General features: G+C 30.1%; 4 protein-coding genes across 10 annotated transcripts; 2 read left to right on the top strand and 2 right to left on the bottom strand.

Moving 5' to 3' along the window:
* Window positions 1-2,066: 2,066 nt before the first annotated feature.
* Window positions 2,067-5,046, top strand: LOC114177057 (probable calcium-binding protein CML18). Of its 2 annotated transcripts, none has more exons than XM_028062286.1 (2): window positions 2,067-2,789; window positions 4,706-5,046. In XM_028062286.1, the coding sequence occupies exon 1, from the start codon at window positions 2,283-2,285 to the stop codon at window positions 2,772-2,774; it is 492 nt and encodes a 163-aa protein (XP_027918087.1). In that variant the 5' UTR covers window positions 2,067-2,282; the 3' UTR covers window positions 2,775-2,789; window positions 4,706-5,046. The 2 variants fall into 2 exon arrangements, with proteins under 2 accessions (XP_027918087.1, XP_027918088.1); XM_028062287.1 differs by lacking the exon at window positions 4,706-5,046 and adding an exon at window positions 4,119-4,212.
* A 1,959-nt stretch (window positions 5,047-7,005) lies between these two features.
* Window positions 7,006-10,931, bottom strand: LOC114176484 (dolichol-phosphate mannose synthase subunit 2-like). Of its 4 annotated transcripts, none has more exons than XM_028061534.1 (4): window positions 10,791-10,923; window positions 9,381-9,430; window positions 7,354-7,467; window positions 7,006-7,266 (listed from the first exon to the last, which is right to left on the bottom strand). In XM_028061534.1, exons 3-4 carry the CDS (start codon window positions 7,441-7,443, stop codon window positions 7,114-7,116), a joined length of 243 nt encoding a protein of 80 aa, XP_027917335.1. In that variant the 5' UTR covers window positions 7,444-7,467; window positions 9,381-9,430; window positions 10,791-10,923; the 3' UTR covers window positions 7,006-7,113. The 4 variants fall into 4 exon arrangements, with proteins under 4 accessions (XP_027917335.1, XP_027917336.1, XP_027917334.1 ...); XM_028061535.1 differs by having other exon boundaries at window positions 9,403-9,430; XM_028061533.1 differs by lacking the exon at window positions 9,381-9,430 and having other exon boundaries at window positions 10,791-10,931.
* Window positions 10,932-12,434: 1,503 nt separating this feature from the next.
* On the bottom strand, window positions 12,435-14,447 carry LOC114176556. The gene is made up of 2 exons (XM_028061631.1): window positions 14,247-14,447; window positions 12,435-13,163 (listed from the first exon to the last, which is right to left on the bottom strand). The coding sequence occupies exons 1-2, from the start codon at window positions 14,366-14,368 to the stop codon at window positions 12,698-12,700; spliced, it is 588 nt and encodes a 195-aa protein (XP_027917432.1). The 5' UTR covers window positions 14,369-14,447; the 3' UTR covers window positions 12,435-12,697.
* A 4,511-nt stretch (window positions 14,448-18,958) lies between these two features.
* LOC114176895 lies at window positions 18,959-22,867 on the top strand. 3 transcript variants are annotated; one of them, XM_028062086.1, is made up of 5 exons: window positions 18,963-19,594; window positions 19,760-19,840; window positions 20,005-20,085; window positions 20,250-20,330; window positions 22,557-22,867. In XM_028062086.1, the coding sequence occupies exons 1-5, from the start codon at window positions 19,006-19,008 to the stop codon at window positions 22,565-22,567; spliced, it is 843 nt and encodes a 280-aa protein (XP_027917887.1). In that variant the 5' UTR covers window positions 18,963-19,005; the 3' UTR covers window positions 22,568-22,867. The 3 variants fall into 3 exon arrangements, with proteins under 3 accessions (XP_027917888.1, XP_027917889.1, XP_027917887.1); XM_028062087.1 differs by lacking the exon at window positions 19,760-19,840 and having other exon boundaries at window positions 18,959-19,594; XM_028062088.1 differs by lacking the exon at window positions 20,250-20,330 and having other exon boundaries at window positions 18,962-19,594.
* The last annotated feature ends 385 nt before the right edge of the window (window positions 22,868-23,252 follow it).

Genomic DNA, 23,252 nt, shown 5'->3' with positions numbered 1-23,252 from the left:
AGAATTGAAAAGGATGCTCAAGAAATATGACTTATTGTTCAAACATTGATTCTAAACACTTAAACATGATGCAAAGGCATTGTACATTTTTTTTTGTATTACTAACAATAAAGAATATATCAATGGAACAAAAAATGTTTCATTCAAAAGGTCTATATACACAGGAAAGACATTGTACATGTGTCTTGATATGAGGTAATGTACTTGGTCTCAACGCTCAAGTGTCCAAAGGTGTAGCAAGATTTTGGAACTCGTTAATGGAATTTCAACATTCTTTTTTTTTTTCGAAAGCACATTCAAGAATTGGCTAGAATCTATGATGCATCGACACTTCAACTTGAGTCGTGTATCCATGTTCGACACGTATCCGTGTTCGATACTTTAGGATACTTTATCGATATTTATCAATGAAGTATCTAATTTATAAAGTCATAGTACACTATAAGAATTTTTTTGAATAATGATCTATTTTAGTAACAAAAAATAATTAGTCACTATATAATGACCAATTAAGGTACCATTTTAAAAACTAAAAATTATTAGCAACTAAAATAGTTCTAAAAAATTATAATTAATCTCTAAATTGATAATTAAAATAGTTTCTATTATGAATTGGTTTCTAAATTGGTCATTAATATTAGCTACCCAAGTTTTGACTAACAAAACAAGTAATTTCTAAATTGGTCACTAACATTAGCTATCAAGTTTTGGCTACCAAAATAATTAGTCTCTAAATTGATCTTCAATCAGAAAATTGGTCTCTAACATATTTTTTGTTACTAAATTGGTCATTATTTAAAAATTTTCTTGTAATAATACTTTTATGATAACAACAATTTATATTTTTTATGTTGATAACTTTAGTACATTATAATATTATTTTGGATCCACACAATAATGATCATATATTTATTATATTGGAGTTCAAAAGATACAAAATTTATGTCAAAATTTTATTATTATGTTTATTATTTGTTCTTTGCGTCATTTTGATCAAGTGATGTATTATAACTTTTATTAGTGTATAAAAAAGATATTCATTAAAATTTAAAAAGTTGAAGTAAAGAAACATTTAAAATATATTTTAATTTGAATATTTGTTTTTCTTTTATATTTTTTCTAAAATATTTTTAAATTTTATCTAGGTTTCATTAATGTTTGCAAATTTAATAACTGTTTTGGTTTTCATGAAATTTTATTTGGTATTCTAATCTAAAATGTAAATAATTATAATTTATTTTAAAGTATTTGATATCACAATTTAAAAAATTTCTACACAAAACCAAAGAAACAGTTACTTTTATAAGAAATTAAAAATAACAATTTAAAACTTTAGGATATAAAAAAAAATTGCAAGAGTCAAAAGCCAAATATATTAATCAGATATTGAATTATTTAAACTATTATTTTGTTAGCTCTTTTAGAAACAAATTTTTTCCAATTTCAAATTCCAGCATAACAACAGCAATAAAAATAGCAGTCACTAAAGAAAGTTTGGAAATTTGATGGGCCAGCATGACAAGTGCTCCACTATTCAAACACACCCACTAAGGTCAAAAGAGTGATACACTTATTCCAACACTGACGGACGGCGTCCCAACAAGCATAACGTGGGAACTGCTCACGCAATTCCCGCCATTCTGCCTTCAATTTCGCCATTAAACTTTCTTAAATACGGGACTTCCTCCATTTCCTAACCTACAAAACTCCCTAAAATTCATAAATTTAAATACTTTTAGATATTAAAATATACTAAAAATACATTAAACTGACTCACTTTTAAGAATAAAAATACCTAAAATATAACACAAACAATCCTCCAAAATAAAAAGTTTATCTGTATAAAAAAAATCTGCAGTTCCAAAATTTAAAATAATGAAAACTTTGAAGAAGTTCATGGAAAAATAATGAATTCTCAACCAACCAATACAATTAATTATTAACCATCATTAATCACAAACTTTTCCATATAGTTTGACTTTGACATGTAAAATCCACACCAATCATACAAATTCAGCTTTTTGATCTTTTTTATTTTATTTATAAAAAATTGAACTAACCTCTGAACTGTTCTTCTTTGGAAGATTCAAAGCAGATCCGACATTTGGGCAAAGTCCTTGGAAAAGGAAGCTCAACCATATTCAATACCTTGGACAAAACACAAACACAAAAACACACACAAGTGGTGTAGATCTAGAATCAAATTAGCACTGCCTTTTCTTGTGCATGCATGTTAATTGAAGAAAAAAATATTTTAATTGGTGAAAACATCGATTGAAAAGATGAGCAAGAAGCACGTCGTGAAATTGGACGAAGAACAAATCGCGGAGTTGCGAGAGATATTCCGTACCTTCGATCGGAACAACGACGGGAGTCTCACGCAGTTGGAGCTGAGTTCGCTTCTCCGATCGTTAGGTCTGAAGCCAAGTCCAGACCAATTGGAGGTGTTTATCCAGAGAGCGGACACGAACAACAACGGCCTGGTGGAGTTCTCCGAGTTCGTGGCGCTGGTGGCGCCGGAGCTGCTTCCGGCGAAATCGCCCTACACGGAGGAGCAGCTGCGGCAGCTGTTCCGAATGTTCGACCGCGACGGAAACGGCTTCATCACCGCGGCGGAGCTGGCTCACTCCATGGCGAAGCTGGGCCACGCTCTCACGGCGGAGGAGCTGACCGGGATGATCAGAGAGGCTGACACCGACGGCGATGGGATGATCAACTTTCAGGAGTTCTCTCATGCTATTACTTCTGCCGCTTTTGATAATTCCTGGCCTTGACAGTTTTCTCTCTAGGTAAATTACATTTTAATTTTTCTAGAAAAATCAACTGTGTCTGTGTTATTCTGTTTTTCCATCAAAAATATATAAAATTTTGGGCCTTTTCCTTTTTCACCTTTTATACCGCTCTTTGCTCTTTGGATTATAACCAAATTTTGAATCTAACTTGTGCCATCTTATTTTCTACACTTGCTAATCCTTATTTTACACACCTTCTTATCTATTAATTGAAATTGATTCAAAATTATAAACATCTAAACAATTTTCGTCATCTTCAATAGTTACTAACTAAACTAAGTTTTTTTCGTACACAAGATTTGAACTTGAATTATATAAGGAGTTCAAGCCCAGTAACCTTCAGATCAAGTTCATGAAATTTTATAAATTTGCACCTTATTTAACTACCGTAAAAGAAATGTGATAGAAAAAAAAGCGTTTCAATCTGATTATAGTCTCTGGAAATGAAAAAAGAAAAGTTTAGTTTTTTTTCTTAATAAGGAATTAATTCAGCTCGTGCTGTTAATGTGTGCCAATTAAATTGATTTCCAATTAACATTGTTTTGGGTTGAAGTTAAACAGATAAATTTCCAATTAATAAGATCTTAATAGTAATAATTTTGGTTAAAAATTGTGTTTTTAATTTCCTGTCATCTTATAACTTTTGATTACTTGTGTCTGTAATTTTTACTTCAAAGGTAACAGGTTAACACTGAACAATACTTACATAACATGGATTAAAGTAATAATATACTTACACTTTGATTTAGTCTATATTTATTGCACACTTGTCTTTTCTTTCTATTTCTTTCTTCTTATCACATCATATAACCTACAAAACTATCATTTTTCTGTTTTCTCTCTAAATGTACATCAAGTGTTGGATACACCTTTTCTGTGTACATAAATCATTGTTGTATTGATTAAGAGTAACGATATATATACACTTTGACTTTGTCTACACTTATTACACATAACTTATAAATCTATTAATTTTGTTCTCTTTGTAAGTGTATATTAAGTGTTGATACACCTTGTATACATAATATTTTTGTATGGACAATATTATCAAGTGCCAAACTTTCGTAAGTTTTTAAGACAGTGCAAGCTACGTCAAATTATAACTTGCTTTTCTTGGAGATAGTACACTTAGGTTTAAGTAACAAGATTTTGTATGCTATTTGGTATTATTTTCCTATCCGAAAAGGGGCATAGTTTTGGACCTTTGGTGAGGTTGAAAGTTCGTCGTTCTTCAAAAAAAGATACTGTGTTTGAATATTTCGTGGTGTTTAGATATGTTTGTTTCGATTATTTATTCCAAGTTATTGCCAAATATTTTTTTATTAGGGTGGAAACAAGAAGTAAATGGCAAAAACAGTTGCAACCCACAAAGGGACAACTTATCCAAACCATTTCAACAAGGCATCTCACCATCATCGGTGTATTTCACATGATCATCATGATGATCAAATTGTGACTCCAATCGTTAAGTATCAAAATAATAGTTCAATTACTTATAACTAAAATAAAATGAAAAAAAATAGGCAATAGGTAAACATATAATTGTATTAAAAGAAAGAAAGTTACATATTTTCTATCTAGTTTCAAGGAAAAAACAATAAGAACCACTCTTAAAATTAGGAAAAGCTATTACGAAGACACAAACTATTTTCTTCTTTTAATTTTTTCTTTCAAGTACAAAAAGTAATAAAAAAATGAAACATCGGGATAACTTCCTAAGAAAACACTATACTACTCTTATAATGGGACTTTCAAGGCAGGATTCTTGGAAAAAATAAAATAACAATAAATGAGATCTAAACCCAAACTACTTAGGAGATTGACATCATTTTCAACCAAAAACTTTAAAGTACTAAATTTATGGATTTTTTATCTTATATGTTGCTCAACTTTCTCATTTTTATCTGATGTAGGACTTAATAAACTCACTTAGATTCCCAACAATTTCTTCTTCAAGGATGAGAGTCGTTTTCACATTGATACACTTCCCCTTGTGCAAAAGGATTCTCAACCATGAATAGCCATTTTGTACCGTCGTTCATCTTTCCTAAACCCTTTGTCAAGAAAACATTCGATACAGGGATCATACTAAACTCGTATGAGTCGCCGATCATCAAGACTAACCTTCAGTTCTGATATCATTGAATTGGTCTTTTAGGGGAGGAGGCTCACTAAGAAGACACAACACCAACAAGGCTAGAGTCCAACCACATATTGACATCACCTCCAATTTAAAACTTTAAGACAGTGAATTTATGAATTTTCTACCTTATTACTCAATTTTCTTATCTTTATTTGATATGAGACTTAGAATCACTTGGACTCATCTTTCCAATCTCTTTCTTCTTTACCCACTCATTTATCTGATTTTATGCCTTCTATCCGACTCCTACCCAAAAATAAATTTCCTGAATATATGTGACTTCTTATAAATGGCTAATAAAATACAAAATATAAAAGATTAAAGAATTTACATATATCAATTATCTTAATAAAATTCATATAAATAACTAAAGAGTTTGGAATAAATACCTTAATACACTACAATGACTTTTAATGTTATTTTATAATAAAAGTTATTATAAAACATTAAAATAATTATAGAATTTAAAATAAGTAGTAATATTTTTCTAGATGTCAAACCTAATTAGAGTATTACAATAAATAAAATATTTGTTATGGATTCATCCTTAAAATAATATTAAAAAACGAAATTTGTAAAAAAGAGATTAAAAATATATCTTGGAAAATTTTTTTAAAAGTAAATGTTAGAAATCTTTAATTTTTGTATCAAGTATTGATAGTCCATTAAATTTTGAAAAATAATGTTTAGATCATTATAATCCTCTTTAAAAGTATATGAGTGAACTGAGAGTTGGATCCATTGAATTTTTCAAAAAACAATCTTATGACCCATCTTTAAAAATGCATGGGTGATTTTGATCTATTTTACAGGTGAACTAGATGGATGGCAAATAAGTGAAGTGGTTTTATCACCTATAATGGACAAAATCAAATGATTTTATCCAAAATTATAATGGATTAGATAAAATAAAATTCGTTAATCCATTTTGATTAAATGAAAATTTAATTGAATTTTCAATCCACATAATGTATTAGCAAATTTTTTATGGATGAATATCCGATTAATCCATAAAAATGTTTTGAAAAATTGTTTTTTTTTTGGAAAATAAAATTTGTAAAGTATATTTAAAAAAAAGGTAAATTTAAGAAATGCTTAATGATGAAAATAAAAAAACTTCTCATGGTTTATATGTTGATGATATATTTTGCAGTGGTGATTCTATTATCTCAATAGAAGTTATTGAAAAATTATGCTTATGCATCGGAACAGTGGGTTAACAAAGGAAAAAGTAATTTATTTGCAAGTAATCAAGCTTCTTCTCAATTTTTTCATTATCTTCTACACATTGGTTTTTGTAAGGGGTCTATTTCTTTTGTTTATCTTGGTGTGCCAATTTTCAAAGGTGCTCCAAAGGTCAAACATTTCCAACCTATTTTTGATAAGGTCAAAATGCAATTGCAAAATTGAAAAGTAGAGAAAAGGTAGTAGAAGTAGGTTTATAGGTTATATGATTGTGATAGAAAAGAAAAAAAAAAGTATATAATAAATGTACATAAAATGAAAATATTGTATATCATTACTCACCTAGAAATGGACATCACCCAAGTCAACTCACTCCTAACATTCTTTCTTTAACAACTGAACTTTATTCATTATTAACATCCAATCAAATATTTTAATTAAATCAAACAATAGAGTTTACTACATAATTTAATTTTAGATAAAAAAAATGGTATATAACACAATCATCTAATGTAAGCATGTTGATCTCCTACAATTATTGACTAGTCTTTAGCCTCGTATTAATATAGGGTGGTTTAAGTCGAAGTTAAACAGTGAGAAAAGATAAAAAATGATAAAAAAATGTAAATGTATACATTTTAATCTTAAAAAGAATAAAAATAAAAATTTGTAGTATATTACGCCTTTACTCCTAAATTATGTATGATATCGTATATATTTTTTTGATAAGTTAAAACCACGTGATCGACTTTTATATTTTTCTTACTCAAAATATATCAGCTTAATCAATTGTATGCATCAAACGTACTTAATCCATGTAACAAAATTTTGTGGCATGCCTCTTTTGCCTTAATCCATCTACCTACTTCCATGTGCAGACAAACATCACAGTCAAGGTAAAGCTTTTCTTGAATGAAATGTTCGAAAATACACTTAATACATTCGCTGTTTCAAAATTTATAACAACTGGTGCAACAAAACGGAAAATACAAATCAAGCCTTCTTTCTTTTGGATTTGAGCATCACGACTCCAACAAATATACTCAAGAAACAAAGCAGTGTAACGCCAGCAGAGACTGGAATTAGTATGGCATACTCTTGGGGTAAAAAGTACTTGTGAACGAAATGATCATCATCCACAAAAGGCTGAAAAGACCACAAGATCAACAAATAAAAATTGTAATTAAGAATAAAAGAGGAAAGCCATCATTCATTTAAAATACAGTCACTAACCAGGATGATAACCCAAAATGTATAGTAGGTAAATATGGACAAGCTTGTAACGGATAACAGAAATCCAACTGCTCTATCTGCTAATTCCATTTTTCTGTTGATTGCTCTCACTCCCTGTAGACAACGAAAGACACAAATAACTGCTCACATTCACAGTTTTAGACAATAGAAACTCACATTAAAAGTACTCCACAAAATCAAGAGTAACTAACCATCAACAAAATATTGTTAGCGCTATGCACACGTAAGTGTTGTAGTCTCTACAATGAGTTAGAAAAATTCAAACCTTATATAATCGGGTGTTGTGGTATCCTTCTATTGTTATACAGAACAAATTGAAATATCTGTTAGTACAAGTTTGATAAAGGAAAGAATTCTTAAATTTCACAAAATTTGATACAACATGCTTTTGGAAAATTTTGAGGTTTCTTCAGAAGTTCAGTTTAAGACCGTAATAGAAAAGACACTACCCTCGCCCAGAGCAGTAGTACTCAAAAGCAAGTGGTAGGAGAAAGAAAAAGTTCTTGTCTGATAAAGCCCCACTAGAAAGGCAGACTAGTGAGCCCAAGGTTTCAAGAGTCTACTCAAGGAAGATGAGAAATAGAAGATTTAATAGTCTGTAATGTATCAAGGAAGTACTTATCTGTCATTATCTCATTTGTTATGATGTTATCTACAAGTTGTTATTCTGTTATTCTATTATCTTAAATTCTAGAAAGTTGGAAGGAAAAATATTTAAAAGGTATACTGATGAAAACCTTGGAAGATTGAGCCAAGAAGTGGACCGACTATCTCAAGCTCCGGTAAAAGAATTCATGGTTAAAGACAAAGAATGGTCTGCACATGCTTTGTTAAGCTTGTAGTAGGATTCTTGCTTGGATCATCGAAGGTTTACAGTGCAGGGATTGCAAAAGCCATAACGTAATGAAGGGATCAAAATCTTACTTGGAGCTTGAAGGTTGTAGGTGTTCTCAGTGGGGTTAAGTCTGGTAGCGATTGTTGATTTCTTGGTGATTTAGGTGGTATTTAGTGAAAGTTTGGATGGACAAAGCCATGGAAGTATGTCCAAACAAGACGAAGGAAAAACAAAGCAAAGAAAGAAACTAAGAGAAAGAAAAGAAAGATCAAGATTATGACACAAAGAAGCTAGGAATAAGAAAGAATCCAGCACCACTCCAACTCCATGAGATAAGCAAAGTGATCTGTCTGTCACTTGAGACTTAACTCTCTAGATAAGAACTCAAAAGAGAAGCTATGAACTTCTCAAAAGCACTTCAGGCTTTTGCACACAAATAACTTTTCTTTCTAAAGTAAAAGTGTCTATAAAATGGTCTAAGCCACCCCTTATATAGGAGGTGTGTAGGAAGGAAAGGAGGTCAAACACTCATCCTCCTGTACATGTAACCAAGCACAAAGAATTTTTATCCCCTCCTCCTTCCTAGTTAACCTTGTGGCCAAACAAAGGGTAAATTACATGATAATTATCATCTACTTTCTTTAGAGGTTCCCTATCTTTGTCGAGTTCATCATTTGCCTCCCTCTCTTTATCTTCATCCATAGATTGAAGTAGTTCCTCCCCTTCCATGATCACATCATATAGGGAGTCACTTAGGGACATCTTTTGGTTTACGAGAAGCCAGGATTTGCAAAACAGAGATAGAATGTTTACACCAACAGTAACTCACTTTTCCTTAGGGATGGCAACTATAAACACCATCACGGCTATGGGCCAAACTTGTTCTGATTTCGACAACTAATTCCCTCATTGACTAGGTGCAAGTATGCTTATGAGTAATATAATATCAGATTTTTACATTGGGTTTGGAGACGAAAATGGCTATCTAAATACCTGTCCCATAATCATCCATGTCCACGTCCCCATTTCAAATTACTTAAACACCCTTAGTTTATTATATAACCTAAAAATTTGCATACTATAAAATTACAAGAAGAAATTTGATCCAAGAGAAACCCAGAATTACAATCAACATAACCATAGAAAATAAAAGGGATCCGTGTATAAATACCAGCAAAAGTAGCAAAATTCACCTAGATTAAATCCCAGAAGAATAAAATCCTGCAGAACAATGAATAACCTTCCATTGATTCTAGAAACCACAATCAAATTCCCAATTTAAAAAAAAAAAAAAAAACACATCAGTTTCCTAACTCAACAACTAATAAATTATCCATTAGTGGGCATGTTCACATAAGAACTTTACCAGTTAACCCTATGGTAATTTTATGACAATCAAACAATTCAGCAAGTAAAATTGAAATATAGGATTTGATGAACCGATTTCATCACAAGAAAACAAATTTCCAAAAACTTTCACCGTGGAATGATGGAAAGCTATGGTGTGCAGACTTTAAAGAGGACCAAATTAAAACAGTTTTCTAGTCCCCTTCCATTTACAGCACTAAGCTTTTCAGAAAGCTAGATGCGGTTTTGGAAAAAATGCGCAAGAGAACTAATTGTAACATTCTAAAATATATCACCAGTGTGATCTTTAGTTTAAGAGTAAAACGAACTTCTAAAACACCCGTTCCCAGCAAAAAGAACAAAGAGATGCAAAAGGATCATCACAAGACCACAAATCAAAACAAATAACCAACTATTTTTGAAATGCATAGGATAAAAAACAGTAAAAAATTACGCAAACAAGCTACCCAAATGCTGACTTTCCCTACTTTGTACCTATGCCTAACAGTTTAATCCAAAGCGCAATTTATACCTTTCACAAACAGAATTTTCTTAGGCCTCTAAACTATTTGAATCTGGATTGCTTTCGAATCCAAGGATCCCGAACTTTTCCATATAGCATACAATTTTGGCGATTGATATCACCTTTCTTTCACAAAGCTCTCCAAAAAAATGTAAAATAATAGGACTGTTTTTCTCCAATAATAAACTAATCCAAATCGAAATGTGCCAATAATAAACTAGTCAAAACACACATATGTGAGAAGAGAATCAAAACGTAAACAGTCCCAAACCTAACATTAAACATCACTGTGTCAATATAATATCCAGTGAGGATCTTCCAATCTCTAAAATTGGGAATGGGTTAGAATATAAGACAATCATAAAATTTATAAAAATAAACCAAAAACATTGTGAATTCAGAAAATTATTAAATCAAAGAATCTTTATTCAAAATAAATAAAAACAAATAGTCTCTTTTGTTAACCTAGTCCTAAAGATACCCAATTCTCCACACTCTGATATGTATCCTCTAAACCTAACAACGGTGTATTACCTGTTGAACCCATTTTAAATCTGTGAAAAAGTAATCAAATTGACATGATAAACAAAGCACGCACCCTTACACACTGATTTTACCCATAACCAATGTTAACAAAATAATCGATTGAGCTATGTCTCTAATAGTGTAATGAAATTAGGAATTGGGAAGAGATATAAAAGAGGTGCTCACTGTGTACAAAGCGCAACAGCTATACTTCAATGGGACGGGTCGTCAATCATGTCAAACTGGAAGCAGTGATCGCCGGAAAATACCAGAGAAGTAAGGTGGAGCAAATATGCCTTTAAATTGCACCTCCATATATTTCAGGACCCGGGACAATGAAATTACTTATATAACCCTTATTTTCTTCAGTTCGTCTTTAGACCCCATTATGCCGCCCTGGTGATTAAGGAAAAATGCTTTTCTAACTACATTCATTTTTCTTATGTCTTTGTTTAAATATATTCAGAAGTATATGATTTGGAATAAAATTTATTTTAAAATGTATAATCTACAATATATAATTTAGATTACAAATTTATAATTTAAAATATTAAATTTATATTTTGATATGTATAATTTTAAATATAAAATAAAATATATATTTTAAGATGTATAATCCGTGATACAAAATTTATATTCTAAAATACATAATCTAAAACATAAGTTTCGAATATAAATTTTATGCTTTGGAATGAATATTTTATTTTTTATTCTAAAATAAATAAATATATATTTCAAAATATAAATTTATATTTTGAGTTATCTAAATTAGAAAGTAAAACTGAAATTTTTAAGTTTATGGAGGTGAATGTTGAAATTATGAAGGTACAGTAAGAAATTTCCTTAACATGCTATGAGCCGAAAACATAAGGGTTTTTGTTTGCTGCACCCCCTGACTTTTGAAATGATCTTTCTACTGTATTCCAATGGTCTTTTTCACTTTTCTTTTGGGTGTAACTTTTTTACTCCATTACAACAATATGTTAGTCTTTGAGAACTTTTGGCAAGCTTTGGTGGTCGTTTAAAGAAGAATTAGGATTAAAGATTAGGTTATGCAACAAATGTGTTTTTAGTTTTTTTGCTATCAGAATAGAGTGAAGAAGTGAAAAGCCTCAAATAAACAGTTTTTCAGTGTGGCAGCAAATGTACATCAATGTGGTCATTGGAGTTTTTTTTTTTTTTTTTGTGTTAAACATCCAACAATATACAATCAATTCATTTCTTTCCTAATTCATTGTCTTTCAATCCATCTATATGTGAATATGTGAAGGTGAGAGATATATTTCTCTAACAGACAACAAATGAAAATTTTCTCCTCCTGCGTTTAGTAAAAAGAATTGCACATTTTAATTCGTTTTTGTTATGTATTTCATTACCAAAAAGTTACAATTTAATATATATTTTTACCAGATAGCTCTATCAAAGTCTCTTTGGGTATAGCTTATAAAAAGAAAAAAAAAAAAGTTCTTTCCATATACATATAATTTTTGTAAAATCATGATATGATTTAATTTAGATTTCAGTTTTGTGGGATAACTTTTTCTGTTCAATTAAATATTTGAAGTTATTTTTCACGTAAACGCTTTCATCTAACTTTTTCTTATACAAATAAATTTTTTAAGTTATTTTCTGTATTACTGTTGTCCTTACTATGCTTCGTCACCCAACTTCATGCTAATTTAAAGAATATTTTTATGCTTTTTCTTCTTGGCGATGCGAGTTAATTGTGTAAATTATAACAATAGCAAAAATTCAAGCTTGAAATTTTGATGATGGTTTAATAATAAAGTGTTGCAAAGGAAAATAATTACTAGTTCAAGATGTTGTCAATTTCAGAAATCTTCATTAGATTGGGAGTGAAATCATTCTTGTTTATTCCATTTCCTAGGTACCTGGTAGAATTTATTGATCAATTCTGCGGTTCTCTAACAGACAAACCCCACAAAGTTCATTCTCCAAAAGGAAAATCAACAAACTATGTACAAAGATTATTGAAAAAAAGAAGAAAAAGTCTGGGGCAGAAAATAAAAGCAGCTTCCATCAGCACTGGTTTCCGGTATTTACCATACTGTCCCCTGCCAGAATATATGATGTTAGTTTCGCACCATCCATTGCATTATGTCCTTCCTAATGCCATGACCTGGCCAATTTACTCTGTAGTTTGGCCTAAAAGCATGAGAAGCATTGACATTGAGGTGCCTGCAATCGGTGGTAGTCCCAGCAAGACTTCGAGGCCGCATCATCTTTACAATGGAGGGGAAAGGCTTTGACCATATGCTTTGTTGTTGGAACCAGGTGCTTTGTTTACCTGATTTCCTCTTGAATAATTGATAGTAACTAGAAGCTTTGCTGTTGGAAAAACTTGATGCAAGCTTTGTCATTTGTAAACTTGGGCGATGAGCACCAATGGAGGGTGATCCACCCGGAGTTTGAGCCATTGGTTTCATTCTATTTAGCCGCTGCAAAATGTAGTTTCCCATATTCCTACCAAATGTAATGTCTCTTTCTTGAATGCTCTGATTAGCTTTCAGTGCTACACTGAACACAGCTCGTGTTCGTCTGTGAAGTAACAAACAAGTAAAGAAATTGTATTATTATTACTAATAGATACTAACATTAATAAATCATTTTTATGTGTTCATGGCAAGGCATAGGAAAACAGAGAGAAAGAAAAATATCACGCTATGATTACATACCAAATCTGACTAACTAACTGATATATTCTTTTGAACACACTCTCGGTATTGGTAAAAATTTATTGGAAATTACAATTCTTTTTCTTCCAAGCTTATTATTGTAAATCACAAAAGTTACTCCAAAACACAGCTTGTGCACTATTTATTTCCTAAACTTGTTACCCAGTGTCACTCAAATAGATAAACTTTCATCAACTAATTTTCAGTCCTCTGGAAATAGAGGGCAACGACAACTAAACTCGATCCTCCTAGGTGAGGCAAGCTAGAATGATTGGAATTTGGATACAATATTTATTGAAAAACATTAAATCTTTTCTTGATGTTCCTCCCAGAATTTCCCTGAAAATTAGTACATTCCATGTCCCAAACGACACCAAGATTTAAACACTTTGAAACACACAAATGCCGTTCACTAACAGCACCAGCAACTTGTCACTTCTAGAAGGACATAACATTTCCTGACGCAGAAACTTGACTTCATGAGCAAGAAATTAAAAACAAAAAAAAAATGGGGGGAAAATGGATATTCTCAAACTAAAAGCACGTTTGAATACAAAACTAAAAGAGCTTTCGAAAATAAGTTTTATGCTTATAGCCAAAAAGTTCTCAATAACTCGTTTTTCCAGTATCCATACAGGTCCAAAGTCGATTCAGACGTCCAGCATCCACAAATTCAAATGACGGGAATACAAAAAACGAAGACACAAATTTCTCGTTCAAAGGATAGGCAAGGAAAATTTTCCTGCTCCGAGATATAAAATCCTAACATACCAAGTCCAATACTTAATAAGACAGTCTAACATGCATAACAAAACCAAAGCAACATTGTTGCCCCTATTTGTAATCTAAATCCCTAATTTATCCACTTCTTTACTTATTTTTCAGGAACACGAATCCACACCGCATTTGCATGAAATGATGAAGATCAAAGAAGAGAAAAATATACCGATGAACAAATGGACGGATCTTTGGGGCTAGGATCCTACGCTGAATCCTGAGGGCGAGCCTGTAGGTTCGCTTGAGGCCCAAAAAATAGGCAGTGGCAAGGGTAATCTCCCATAACACCATTTTCTTTCTCACCCAGATTCCTACGTGACTGTGTTTCTAGGGTTTATTACTTTTTCTCTACAACATTTGATTTAATGCATAGTTCTTTAAATTTACACGGTTTACTTCTTGCTCAAGATTTTGATTACTTTGGGATCGCATCACAACCATTGGTTTCCCTTGTCTCATCGTGACCGTTGGATTTTGCTTTTGTTTTATTTCTACGGCTGAGAAATCTGTGCACTTTCACGTCCCACAGAATGTAAAAACGGTATTCTCTTTAATTTGTTGATGTTAGAAGGAGGTGTATTCAACTAACATTTTAAAATGTTTTTAATGTAAAAAGATTATTTTCATTCTAAAGATTTGACTCCTCCAAAATTTAAAAAATAATATATATATATATATATATATAGATAGATAGATAGGAGTGGATGTTAAAAGGGCAGGCGGGGTCACGATCTGTCCTTTTCTAAATATTTTGATTTTTTTTACATTATTTACATTTTAAATTTTTTTAAATTATTTACATTTTTAAATTTTTTTAAATTGTTTATATATTTTAAATTAAATAATATTATATTAAAAATTAAATTATGTATTTTTTTATTTATTTTATAAAGAAGCAATGTACTATGTGATTTTTTATAGTCGATTTTTAATTGTAACTTGATTATCATAGTTTTTTTTAGTAATTATGTCTCTCAACTTTTAATTAGATTATGATAAATTATTTTTTAATCTTAAACTTCTTTTTTAAATAGGTATATTGATGAAAAACAAAAGAATAAATTTATTTTTTAAAATTGATAGATAAATTTATTTTTTAATCTCTCAACTTTTAATTAGATTATGATAAATTATTTTTTAATCTTAAACTTCTTTTTTATATAGGTATATTGATGAAAAACAAAAGAATAAATTTATTTTTTAAAATTGATAGATAAATTGTCGGTGAAAATGGAAACATGATAACATGATTGCTCATTGCATAACAATGAAATGAAAGCTTGTGAAAACTTTTTGAATCAAATGCACGTTAATAAAATGGAAGATAAATATTTTGTAGATAATATAGTTATTTACATCGGAAAATGAAAAATTTAATTATGATTCAATTACATGAATTCAAAAATATGAAAAAACAATAAATATTCTTTTAGATATGTATAATTTCTTTTATAGTTATAGATATATTAGATTATGTATTCATTTTGATTGAATTAGTCACTGTAATAATAAATATATAAATTTTAAGTATATTATTTTGGCTCTCCCAAAAATTTTGGTGAAGATCCGCCATTATATATATATATATATATATATATATATATATATATATATATATATATATATATATATATATATATATATATATATATATATATATATATGTATATATAAGATTCATGAACACAAAAAATGTAACAACTTTTTTGCTTGTCTGTGATTTTTTGTTCTTCTACCATATTTAAAAACTTTTCTTTGTAGTTTTTCTCTATTGGATTGATGTTTTCTTGTGAGATTCATGAACATGGTAAATAACACCATAAAGGTAACAACTTCTCTTCTTCACTTTGATTTTTTGTTCTTCTACTGTATTTAACTACTTTTATTTGTAGTATTTGTATGCTATACCAAGGTTTTTTTTTTTAGATTCATTAACTAATTGAAAAACTTCAAAAAAGGTCAATGCTTTGTCTTGTCTTTTTTTCTTCTACCATATGTAATATCTAACTCATTTTCTTTGTAATATTTAACTGTTAGATCAAGTTTTTTTTGTCAGATTCATTAATTGATTGAGGCAAGGACATCCATGAATATTTTCTACTAAATGGTTCAATGAACTCATTGAACAATAGAAAAAAGGTGAAACATGTTGAATCAATAGTTATCTGCGAGATTACTTTGATATTTTTTAATCATGTTTGATCAATAATTATCTTTCAAAAATCTCTTATTTTGTTATTAACAGAGTTCATTCACAATCTTTCATTTTTTTCTTTAATTAACAGAGTGCAGTAATAGTCTTCAATCTTCATAGTTATATTTTTGAACATTATCAAGATATATTTTTTATATTTAATTATTTGATCATATGGAATTATTTAATATATAATATTGAATGACTGTAATATATTTATAACAGTAATAATCTTTCATTCTATTTTTTTGTCTTTTTTTCCAAATTTTCTTCCTCACATACCACACCTACAATGTGTTTTTGGAAAGATGAATATGGTGGGTGTCTAAGAAGAATGAGGGAGCCAAAAGGTGTTTGTTGAAGATGCAAAATTGTGCCCAAAATATTTACGCAATTGCTAAGAACAAAAAAGCATACATACCCCTACCTGGGAAAATTTAATCTTGGTGGAACATTTATGTTTGACAGAGGTAATAAAAGCACACAAATTAATGCAAAAAATTTAATCTTTGAAGAGAAAATTTATGATTTACAAAGGTTGGAAATGGAATGTTGGGAGAAGGCTTGCATTGGAAGATACAACATTCATTTAATGTATCGAGGAAGTTTCATGTTCTAAAAAAAAGAGAATACAATTGGTGGTCTTCATAATTAATGTTTTGAAGTAGTAAGTATCATAAGATGAAACTTTAGGAACCTTTACAAAGTTTCTTCGAGAATGTAACCATTTTTTTTAAATATCATAGTTTCTTGGAGAAGGTAACTAATTTTTTTTAGAATAAATTAAATTAAAAATTTGTAATAAAATAAATTAATTAGAATTTAGTATGGATTTTACAAATATTACACGATATTTACTTAAATGTTTTGTAGCCTTAAGAATAAATACTTTCAAATATAATTTTAATGTTATTTGATAAGATAATATTAATATTTACTATTTGAGAATTATAATAGTGTAGTAAATGAAAATTATAAATTACAATTTATTTTTAAAATAAATGCAAATCATAAAGGTAGAATCCAAAATTTCTAAATTTTCCAACAAACAAACTTAAAATATGAAGCTCATATTCCAATAAATATTTATTAAAGTTTAATAGGTTAAATCCATAACACGCATTTTAAAAATTTCATAGTAGAAAAAAGATTTATAATTTAAAATAAAAAGAAATACATAATGGTTCAGTTTGTAACTAACAAATATTTTTATATAAATATTAATAGTTTCTTCTTTGTATAAACAAAATTAAGTATTTTATAATTTTTTTAAGAATAATTATTACATATTACACATTTTTTTGAATCTGATCAATTAATAATTTATTATTAATTAATTAATTATAATAATAATAATAAATACAAATAAAATTACTTACTTTAAATACATTTATTTACTAAATTAAAAATTAAGACTTTTATTTTTTATACCTAGGTTACTAGAGAAGTTTTTTATATTTTTCAAAACTTATTTTTCATCATCCAAAAATTACAAGATTTTGAGAAGAATAAAAATAATTTTTCAGTTTTTTCCAACACTACTTTCAAGATAGACTTTTGTCTCTTCCAACACGATTTTGTCATTAATTAACATTAATTACGAAGAAACAAATGATTTTGTGTGTGTCTAAATGCAATGTTATATTTGAATTTATTGTATTATAATTTTAAATGGAAAATGTTTTAAAAAATCTACCTACCTTCTTGAAAAAAGTTTATACTATGTAAATGACCAAACAATGGGAGAAATATTTAAACAAGCAGTAAAAGAAAATAATTGTTCTTCTAATACCATATCAGCATGTCATAGAATCCGAGATGAAAAAAAACTTCATAAGGAAGATAACTTTATTGATCACAAAAGTACAATTTTTCCAAGTTATTTTACAATTTTAAATTTGAGTTTGAATATTTGTAACTTCAAAGTTTGAAGATTCGTGAGTTATGAAATATCATCTTTGTTTACCTAGATTTTCAATATTCCTTTAATTGTTAAATATGGCGAGCTTTTACGTGTAAAGTCTCTTAGTTTCTTAGCAACAATAGTTAATTTGTAAAAATGTTTTATTTTCTTAATATATCAAGAATCAAAGTTTTGGAAAATATTCAACCTTTAATTTCTAACAATTGTTAATTTATACAAAATTATTTTTTTTCTTAATTTTCAATGTAGCTTGTTAAATAAGTTTCAAAAAATCAACAATTACGTCTTCCAATCAAAACATTAATTAAAAATACTTTTAAACTTTTAAAATTCCGTAACCCGGCACAAGTATAAATGCTAGTTTTATAACAAATGTAGATATTTTTTTTCAAATTTAAATTAATATATTTTATGTGACTTTTTTTCTAATATTAACTTTACTTTTCTATGACATATATTATTATTATTATTAAATTAACATATAATAATAACTTATTAAATTAAATTAACATTTACTTTTTTACGCGTACTTATTTTTTTTTTCTAAAATATAAAATGAATACTTTTATTCATAATATATTTGACTAATTAAATACTATATATTTAAAAAATATTTAATTTTGAAAAACATTGATTATAATAATTATCCATATATATTAATTTTTATTTTACATGATATATATTATTTTATATCATAAAACAAATTAAATTAGTGTGGGAAGTCGAAGCGGATGGTTAGGTGAAAAGTAAAGAAAAGAAAGTAGGGTTAAATAAGAAAAAGATTGGAAGTAGTGAGGGAAGTGGAAGCAGATGGAGCCAAAGAATGATTTTGTGCGCTGGACGTTTGAATTCATTCTTCAGAACGTCCCAGACACAGAGATTAACGGTAACATGCTAAAAAATGCGGTTCGAATCGCCGCCGGATTTTCTGTTCTTGATTCCCGCCTCAGGAAGGCCATTCTTCTCAAAACTCTTCGATACCACCTCTGCACTCACTCCATCACCGAACCCCTTCTCGAAACCCTCGAGTTCCTTGAGGAACTCTTTCACTGCGAAGCCTCTCCGGTCACCGCTACCATGACTGCCGCCTACTGTGCCGTGGCGGTGGAATGCACGACCAAGTATCTGAAATTAAATCCCCACCACCACAATCCTCTCTACCTCGATGCCGTGAACAGGATATGGCGAGTTAGGATTGCGCTTATGAATAGTTCCGGAGAAAGGAGGGCTCTGCTTTCAGGGGAGTTGGAGCAGTGGAGAAAGGACATTGAAACTTCACTTTTGGATTCAGAAGTAATGGAAAGGTTGGCCTCCATAGATACTAAAAGGGATGCCATGGTGAAGCTCAAAGCATTTTTAGGTGAAGCTTGTCCCGATTTGGACCCTTCTTCGCACGCTGGTATGTTTTGTTAAACTTTTATTATCCTAATATTTTGTTTCTTTTTTTGTAATGTTTTTGTTGTATAATACAGTTAGTAGTTACTGTGCAATCTTTGTATTCTGTATATAACTCTCATACATATACATTCTAGTAATTTTAATGAGAATACGTCCCAATCCATAGATACTAAAAGGGATGCCATGGTGAAGCTCAAAGCATTTTTAGATGAAGCTTGTACCGATTTGGACCCTTCTTCGCAAGCAGGTATGTTTTGTTAAACTTTTATTATCCTAATATTTTGTTTCTTTTTTTTAATGTTTTTGTTGTATAATACACTTAGTAGTTACTGTGCAATCTTTGTATTCTGTATATAACTCTCATACACATACATTCTAGTAATTCTAATGAGAATACGACCCAATCCATAGATACTAAAAGGGATGCCATGGTGAAGCTCAAAGCAGTTTTAGATGAAGCTTGTACCGATTTGGACCCTTCTTCGCACGCCGGTATGTTTTGTTAAACTTTTATTATCCTAATATTTTGTTTCTTTTTTTTAATGTTTTTGTTGTATAATACACTTAGTAGTTACTGTGCAATCTTTGTATTCTGTATATAACTCTCATACACATACATTCTAGTAATTCTAATGAGAATACGTCCCAATCCATAGATACTAAAAGGGATGCCATGGTGAAGCTCAAAGCAGTTTTAGATGAAGCTTGTACCGATTTGGACCCTTCTTCGCACGCCGGTATGTTTTGTTAAACTTTTATTATCCTAATATTTTGTTTCTTTTTTTTAATGTTTTTGTTGTATAATACACTTAGTAGTTACTGTGCAATCTTTGTATTCTGTATATAACTCTCATACATATACATTCTAATATAACTCTCATACATATACATTCTAGTAATTCTAATGAGAATACGTCCCAATTCTCAATCCTCTGTTTGCCCCCTATCTCCCTACTCTCTTTGCATTCTGTCAGTACCAACATAGTGGTTTCAGAGCAAGGTTCCTTGAAAGGGGATCGCAAGAGATCGAAGTGCATGTCAAATGTTTGTTACTGTGCAACAATGGCTGCACTGCAGGAGGCATGATGACAAGTACCCTCCCTGTATTTGATGGAAAGGGTTATAGTGACTGGTGCTTAAAGATGAAGCTATTATGGACTTTTAAGAAGTACATGAGTAGACCAGTCATTTTAACCCACAATCCAAGACTTAGCCCAGCCCCTTTAAAACTAAACTCTATTTTAATGACCCATCTAATGGGAGGCTTTTTAAAAACCCCCAACCCCAAAAGCCCGGACTGAAATGAGTTGGAACAGGATTAGTGTGGGTTGAGCCCTTTTCAATAAAAAGTCTTTCTGAGGTGAGTTGGGACAGAGTTAGTGTGGGTTTAGCACCTTTTCAGTAAAAAGTCTTTTTCTCTCTGCATATTGAAAGTCTACGAATCTTCTTCACATCCACAACCTCGTCACTTTTATATCTCCTCCGTCAAATTCATTGAAAACTATTTTCCTTTCCGCGAGTTGAAAGTTTCTTCTTCTCACTCCCCAAACAGCGTTCACTAGTCAAATTGAAGTGGGACCAAGAATTGAAGAGGCCTGGTAATAATCTAAAGGCTTTTAAAACTAGTTGCTTAATATGATCTAAAGTATTTGGTTTATTGTTGTACAATGTTGGGTGAAAATTCTAAGAAATGGGAAAATACTAAAAAGCTGACTAGTCAAAATGCACATTAAATTTATTTAGAGGTTTGGATGGATAATTCTCCACCCAACATGTAATAAATAACATTAAATGCTTTTAAGTTGTAGCATTTTTTAGGTTTAAAACTGTAGAAATTGATGGGAAGTTGGAGAGATTTTAGTCTCCTGTGATTATCATTTTGAATGATTACATTGGCTGTGCTAAAAAATTGTTCCTCCTTCTTTGGTTTTGTAGGGACTATTTTCACTGATGGTTTTCTTTTCAGTTAATATTGATCATGCATGTGTTCATACATTTTGCTTATGTTGCTTTTAACTGATGATGCTTATGCATGGCTAATTTCTACCACAACTTAACTAATCTTTCCCTCACAACTAATATCATTTGGACTATGTTTAAACTACAAACAATATTTGAGATACTTAATAGAAACCATTGAGAACTATTTGCTTGAGTTTTAGGAGCAAAATGTTGGTAAAAAGATTCTCCAGAGCTAGTTAGTGATGACATTCAATTCAGATAACAAAATGAAATGAAAGCATGACATATATTATGGGGAAGCTTAGTGAAGATATTTTTTAGTGAAATTAGTTAAGTTGATAAAACTTTTACCAAGTTTTTCTGGACATGTGATATAAAATTGATCAATTTTATTTAGTTTTCTTTAATATGCTAATTGTATGGTTTTGAAAATGCAAAAGTATTGATTCCAATTAAGATGAAAGAAACATTAAACACATTGTCTGTGCTTTTACTGTGAGGAAGCTCAGGAACTGACCACTTTTAATTGTATGGCTGAGGAAGCTCAGGTTAGCTGCATAATTAGACTAATTAGCATTAGAAAATGTTTAGTTTCATAATTTGATCAAGCTTAGAAATATAGTTTAAATTTTTGAAACAGATAAATTTCCCCATCACGGTATAATTACCATATTTTGAGTTGTTGTTGCTTCTTGAATTCATTTTTTTTTTCTTCTTAGTCTTCTATCGGTTGGATACTTGTATCACTCAAGTTAGATTAAGTTTGAAATTTGTGTTTAATTCATGTGCTAATTAAGTAATTTTTTTAACTGCATAAAACTATTTTATGTTTTTGCCTGATGGGTGGATTTATGCCGACAAGTACTTGATCGAGCTTTATTATACTGAATAGTTTTGATGGTGTCTCTGCTTTTACTACCAAAAAAAGTTAAATAGATTGTGTTTTATGATCGATCTTCATCCATGTAATTGTCTTTGAATGTGCTACTTCAATTTTGCAGGGCATATTTGAGAGATATGATAAAGACAGGAGTGGAAAAATTGATCCTTAAGAACTAAGAAATGCTCTGTATGGTATTAGTTATGTTTTGCCTGGTTTAGTTTTGCAACTTCTGTATTCCAAGTATGGAGGAGGGATCTACATTACATGGAATAGTGAGGAAAGAATTACTTTTTGCTTATTTCTTCACTGGAAATGTTGATTTTGGTTAATACATTGTATTCCTCTATAAATGTTAACTTTTGTTGAATTGGAACAAGACTAAAAAACAATGAAGATGCATATGGTGTTTTGTTGTGTTTTTTTATTCAATTATTTCCATTTTTTTCTTGCATTTAGGATGATTTTTTTTTTTCTAAAAAAAGGCCTATGGACTAACCCTAACCCATAAGGCTTTTGTGGACCTTTTGACCTTGTGGACTTTTTCAATGAGGGACTTTTTTGCTTTGTGAGCTTTTTTAGTCTCAACCCACGTGGGGTATGGTCAAACCATGAGAAATGGGTCAATTTGATTGGTCTATACATGAGATAGTCAAGATTAGGTTTAAAGAGCTATAAAAGAATGTAGATGGAGCAAAGAAGGAGTATGGAGAGAAGAAACGGCTGGATTGCAAAGCAAGAATGTTGTTTCATCAAACGTGTTCCAAAAGATATCAAAGGCTAGCACAACCAAAAAAGCGTGGGAAATGTGTGTTGG

This window comes from Vigna unguiculata, chromosome 3 (genome assembly GCF_004118075.2).
Source record: "Vigna unguiculata cultivar IT97K-499-35 chromosome 3, ASM411807v1, whole genome shotgun sequence".
Classification (NCBI taxonomy): Eukaryota; Viridiplantae; Streptophyta; class Magnoliopsida; order Fabales; family Fabaceae; genus Vigna; species Vigna unguiculata.
This window is presented reverse-complemented; position numbering and strand designations above follow the sequence as displayed.

Bases quoted from the DNA above. Each gene is read 5' to 3' on its own strand.
- LOC114177057 (XM_028062286.1), top strand. From the start codon at position 2,283: ATGAGCAAGAAGCACGTCGTGAAATTGGACGAAGAACAAATCGCGGAG.
- LOC114176484 (XM_028061532.1), bottom strand. The intron at 7,267-7,353 runs GTTAGTGACTGT...TGGTCTTTTCAG, and splicing joins CATTTTGGGTTATCATCCTG to CCTTTTGTGGATGATGATCA.
- LOC114176556 (XM_028061631.1), bottom strand. From the start codon at position 14,368: ATGGTGTTATGGGAGATTACCCTTGCCACTGCCTATTTTTTGGGCCTC. The intron at 13,164-14,246 runs GTATATTTTTCT...GTTACTTCACAG, and splicing joins ATCCGTCCATTTGTTCATCG to ACGAACACGAGCTGTGTTCA.
- LOC114176895 (XM_028062086.1), top strand. From the start codon at position 19,006: ATGGAGCCAAAGAATGATTTTGTGCGCTGGACGTTTGAATTCATTCTT. The intron at 19,595-19,759 runs GTATGTTTTGTT...CCCAATCCATAG, and splicing joins GGACCCTTCTTCGCACGCTG to ATACTAAAAGGGATGCCATG. The intron at 19,841-20,004 runs GTATGTTTTGTT...CCCAATCCATAG, and splicing joins GGACCCTTCTTCGCAAGCAG to ATACTAAAAGGGATGCCATG.